Raw genomic sequence first — 6000 nt, forward strand, 5'->3', positions numbered from 1 at the left:
TGGTGAGAAATTTCGGATGCATAAAATTATATCTCAGATATGGCTGGTCTACTTTGCTTTCTAAGAGTTATGAACAATTTTTCCTTCCTTTATCTTATTATGTCAACTTTAAACTCATTTTCCTATAATTTGTAGAGATACATATATACAGTTTGGTTTCATGAATTACAGGGAAAAAATATGGATATATAAGTGATGATTGTCTTATTCTGTAAATAAGTATTCTATCGAAAGGGATGAGTGGTTATTTTTCAATTGATTTTTTATTCCTTTTCAAGTTTCCGGAATAGAAATCCATAATAAGTGCTTTTCATCACTAATGGTGCATTAGAGATTATATTATCGCTATCTCAAATGTGTGACTCTTTTTCTTCTTAGGAATTGTGTCGTCGGAAAAGGGTATTCTCTTAAGATAACGGACCATGCAATGTACTGGAGTAGATTCGAGAATGATTACTATGTTAGCGATACCAAAGCAAGACTCCCTATACGGTGGATGGCGTGGGAGAGCCTGTTACTCGTAAGTAGGGCATTGGATCTTTTTATGGAGATAAACATGGTGTCAAGACTGTAAATCATGTTACTGACAAATGGAGAATAACTTTTGTAACTGAATTTTACTTGCAAATATCCCTAACATAGGGTGGGTATCATAAATTCAGACATCAGAATATTACAACAACTTTTAATGGTATTCATATATAATGTAATTACAAAATATATGTAACAAAATAAAACATACTTAAAGAGAAGTATCACTTTGAAATAAATATTTATTTACTTTCTGAATATCATAGCTAAAAGTCTTGGCTTTTGCTTGTAAAAAAAACCTTATTAGTCAAAAAACGATAATTTTTGGTATAATGCTCAGTCAAACTTTTATTTGTCATTTGTCTCCACTTTTAATTCTAGTTTTTGGAATATTTATTCCAAAAAACTATTCCGTATGAATTAGCATATGCTGCTTAGATGTCCACTTTTTGGAAGCCAGTAGAAAAATTAATGTTAAGTCATAGTAAATTGTAAAATTAAAATAGTTTGTGAAATGATTTATTTAGTGAAACCTAATTGCTTATATTAATATGATATATATTAAAACCATCATAATGAAATATAATGATAAATAATATAAGAAGAAATATTTAAAAATTTAACTCCGAAAATTATTTTTTCGGCCTTCAAGAGCTTACCAACATGCTAGTAATAATTAAACAATTCCTATTTTACATCATATTATCAGCCTTGCTAGCATGGCATACTATCCTTTTGCTTGAAATATGGCAGCTCCACTAATTGTAGTTTCGTCTTCCAGGGACTGCATAGCAGCAAAAGCGACGTATGGTCGTTCGCGGTGACGCTTTGGGAGATCCTGATGCTCTGCGCTCAGACTCCGTTCTCGGAGCTAACAAACGAACAGGTGGTAGAGAACTCGAACCACTGGTACCAAAACGATGGGCTACAGCGCTACCTCACGAAGCCTCCCGCCTGCCCACGAGAGATATACGACCTCATGGGCGAATGCTGGAAGAGGCACGAGGTAGACCGGCCGAGATTCGGCGAGATCCACCTGTTTCTGCAGAGGAAGAACCTGGGCTACGTTCCAGCGACCGTGTGAGAATGGCCTCACGGATCGCAGACCTCAAGACGACGGCGGCTGAAGCGTGCCGACGGCAAGGATGGCACGTCCTCCGACTCGGCAAAGAAGATCGGTAGCGGGGAGAAGGACGCGTCACTGGATGCCAAGGAGAAGCTTCAGCCGAGGGAGAATAAATCCCCGAGAGTGGAGGAGGAGGATGGAGGAAAGCAGGAAGACCAGAAGTCGTGTTCTGTGAAGGGATGAGGATATGCGATCCGTCTTTGATCTGGGTCAACATCGTCAGATGCTTAACAAAACACTAAACTACTGAAAACTGGTTCTCACAAGTAACCTGAAACGGAAGGGAAATAAAACTGTCGATTTGATCGCCTGCTTGTCGAGGTGCTAACGGCCCCTTTTCAGTTTGGATCGCCTGCAAAGGCTGGATGGTGGTTTATATTTTTCCAGGAAAGGAATTTATTTCTGAGCAATATTTAACGAAAAATTGATAATCGAAGTACAGAGAGTGAAGGGTCATATTGCTCACATTTACTTGTAAATATTTTTAACAATGGGGTACAAGTTTTTGTTTCGTTCAGGCGATAATAGAGGATTGGAATGTTCTGGTGGAATAAGACTGATAGCTCGGATAAGGATGTTTTACGTAAAAGAATGGGAATGCAATTGATATTATCATCTGTGAAAGATTTCCGAGATGGTTTTCGTGAGATTGTTTTGGATAAATGGGAATTTATTTTGCCGGGAACAAAAACGTAAGGTTACCTTATTAGTAGATACCCATCTGTGTTTTTACAATAACGATAGCAGTTTTATGACATACCTGAAGAGGGTAAGAATGACTTTGGGAGCCCAATGTAGAAGGCTTCGTTACCAAATGTAATATTTTTTATTTGCGTCACCATCTAGAGGTAACCAGCTCTCGCATAGTTCACTGTAAAACGAAGCAGTGGTCTTCCGTCAGAGGATGATAATTCTTTTCTTGAAAAAAGAGGGACTCTTTCTGTCTCTTCCAATTTCTGTAAAAATAAGAAATACTTCCTGATCGTGCCATATTGTATTGACTTCTTTCGTTCACTCTAGTGTCTTCCGATGGTCGTCAGGGAAAAAAGTGTGGTTTCTCTTTATCTTGTCGGTGCCTGCGATTCATGTATAGAGTATTTATGAAATATACATAGAAATAATCCATTGAGTCCATCAAAGAGTTCTGTGTGGTAACTTCGAATCGCTGGCTCATGATACTCGATCTAAAATAATAATCAATTAAAAAGCTCAGATGTAAAGGCATGTGGATAGAAAAAATCTCGAAGTATGTCTCAACTGTCTATATTCTTTTAAAAAAATCTCTTTTTTATCTTCTCTCCCTATTTTCATACGCTCAGTTCTTCGAGAAATTTCGATGACGTGATAAAAAAGTGAGTGGTGTTTGTGTGTGAAAGGCCTATTCTGATTGCGTGCATCTGTGTTTTTGAAATATTATTACTGCGTGATTGGCACGAGTTTAACAATATGGAATTTTGGGACACGTGTTGTTGTTTGGTCATTGCTGCGAATATATTCTTTTGTGAAACTGGAAAATAACGTGTGATTGAGTTTTTCGTGCGCTAAATACCCGGTGATACATTTAAGTGTACAAGGGATTGATCGTGCACCATATCTTGGTCATGTTCAACGGATATATTTATGGGCAATATGTCTCGTAAAATGTGAAATATGAAAATCATTAAAGGGTGGGTGCTACCGATTGTTCAGATTCCTGTTGATCAGGGAGACGTGCCACGGTATCACGGACGATTTCCTACAGAGGGCCAGCGGCATTTTCAGCAGAGAACATTATAACCAGAACAAGTAAATGACCGCTTGCCCTTTGCGCCATCTCAAAGTGTGAAAGAGCAATAAATATCTTAATTGCTTAATGGAACTCGAAATGAAGGAAAATAATTTTTCACTTTGAGAGCGACGAGATTTTTTTTCATGTTGAAATGTATCATAAAAATGGTGAAAAAGCATGCTAAACCGGATAAAATACTATTGAAAAAAGATCAGATGCAGGTTTAGACATGTAACAGTTTAGTACTCGGTAATGAGGACATATTCTGTGAAGTTGTTATGATTTCCTTATAGTGTTTTATCATTGTTGGGCTTCCTGAAATTGGTATGAATCCTCTCAAAATAATTAAGTCATTGAAAGTGAAGAAGCTGGAGCAATACGAGGTAGAGTATATGACGAGCTCGCATTCTCTTGATCTGTTTGAAATTATTGGGAAAAATCTATTCGGCTCTCACTTTTTGTCACCAAAACAACACAAGAACTTAGCCCACCGAAACGAGTAGCGAGAGAGTCATGGGTGGCAAATGAGGGTGGTCGATCAAATGATATCACGTTATTTCTAGAGAAGCTCGGACATTACAAGGGTAGTAGTTAGTGAGTTGTAAATCGTTGATGAAACAAATGTCTCAAGGTACTTTCCTTTGGTATGCGTTGTTTTCATCTGTGTGTAAGCATTATCGGTTATGGAAGCCTTGAGGCGCATTAAGTAAAGGAGAGTGGATTCGATTTAAAATAATTAAGAGAATCACTTCGAGTAGTTCTTCTTTAGCTGTGTAAAGCAAATATATTTTTATTTTCACGCCAAATCTTCACCCAGGGAAAGCTTCGTAAGAGAGCGTAGGATTTTAGGGGAAGGCTTACAAATCTGTCGGCTTCGTTAGATTTTCTTTAAGGTGTGCCCAAAAGTAAAGTTTTAAAAAGCGATCGCGAAAATATTTTACCTACAGTCGCTTCTTTGTTAAAAACATTCAAAACTGGTCTTTAAGCCTCACGATTTTTCTTTAAGGACAATTATTGTACTCAAGTAGCTAAGTGTTTTAGAAAAAGATAAGAGAGAGAGGGGCTGTCGGAAGCTAGACTCTCACATTGCCGTAAGACAATCAAGTGCAGTGAAAATTTGAAAAATAACGGTCCCTTGTCGGCCGAAGGAATAGGTTCGGCATTTTCTACGAAGGAAATTCCACCTATATCCATTTCGAACGAGAAAATCCAGTCGTGAATTTTTTAATTCCTTAAGATATTAAAGTTAAATATATAAATATAAATAATTATGTAACGAATTCCTCTTCCATTCCTCAAGTCTGATGTATCTCCGAGACGCTCGCTTAAGATGGAAAAAGTTAATCACTATCTTAGTTATCCGTCGAAGGTGCCAAATATCCGGATGGAACTCGCGCTACTTTCTCTCCACTTCAGCGCACCATCGACGCAGACTATAAAACATGCTATTTGAACTCGGAGATCCTGCTGGTATACGTGAAGTGAGATCCATAAAGCATAAAAAATATTGGAGTCGGCACTGTAAAAATTAAATGAATGGCATTCCACCGAGGGAGGTCCTTTCATTTCGACTAAACTTTTTTGAGAGAGATTACTTATAACGTCTGACGAGGGAGCAGTGTTTATTCATATCTATATGTTTGAAATGTATCAACGTTTTATTTCAAACGCGAAAACTCTATTAAATAGTGGAGTTGGAATATAAATTGTTTGATGACTACACTTTTTCCATACCTAATTGGTGTAGATAGATGTAACGTATATTTTTCTTTTCTTTCTTTGATATAAACTGATTTTTAAATGGCGAAAAGTTTCTAAAATTCATAAAAGTCCACTTAAAAAAAGGAATATCTTAATCGAAAGGTATTCAACTGTAAATAAGAGTTAATAACTATTGTCTATGTAAAAAGTAAGAACATTCTGAAATGGGATGAAGAGTGTTCTATTCTCACTACAAAAGCTACGCAAGTGGCCAAATCATGCTCATTCGTGTACTACTACTGAATATTTCGTTGATATGTGCACAATTTTATGTCATCCAATTCACTATTGAAGGGAAGTGTGAAAGTTTTTTTCAAAAATGCTTAGTTTACACACAAGCAGAAGTGTTCACACAGTGATAATGGCAGTTTCAAGTCTTTCCTTATTTATATCAGTCATGTGGTGAATAATACAGGAATAAATGGACAGCACTTTCGGGAGAATGTTTACCGTTAAAAAAGGTACATAGATTTGAAAATTATCCTATAGACATATCAAGTTTCCATTTATTAATTTAGGTAGCTCCCAGTAATAAGACTGTAAAAATACTACAGTTGAGTAATGAATGCTTTTTGTATTCCTTAATGTCGATAATAAATGTGTTGGCTTCTGACTTAAGACTTTTTTTAAGATCTTCTTTCAATTATTTGAATGAGAAATATATTTCTTGAAATGTGCAATAAAACTGTACTAATGGTGAATTTCTTACAGTTTCCAATATATAAATTGACATTTTTTCTGAATAATAAAAACTCCAAGGGGAGGGTAGGTGTGCCTAGTAAGTATACATCGTTTTGTTACTGACCGACTCGTC

General features: G+C 36.5%; 1 protein-coding gene across 1 annotated transcript in view; it reads left to right on the forward strand.

Annotated features, from left to right (window-relative positions):
* Nucleotides 1–5788, forward strand: part of LOC139691099 (discoidin domain-containing receptor 2-like) — a 438203-nt gene extending 432415 nt beyond the window's left edge. Inside the window, exons 16-17 of the mRNA XM_071588858.1 lie at nucleotides 379–520; nucleotides 1313–5788. Of these exons, the coding sequence (XP_071444959.1) occupies nucleotides 379–520; nucleotides 1313–1615 (445 nt within the window). The 3' untranslated portion in view covers nucleotides 1616–5788. The remainder of the gene's footprint in view (nucleotides 1–378; nucleotides 521–1312) is intronic.
* Nucleotides 5789–6000: the final 212 nt, after the last annotated feature.

The sequence above is a fragment of the Hetaerina americana genome, unplaced genomic scaffold, assembly GCF_022747635.1.
Source record: "Hetaerina americana unplaced genomic scaffold, ioHetAmer1.1.p SCAF_3, whole genome shotgun sequence".
Lineage (NCBI taxonomy): Eukaryota > Metazoa > Arthropoda > Insecta > Odonata > Calopterygidae > Hetaerina > Hetaerina americana.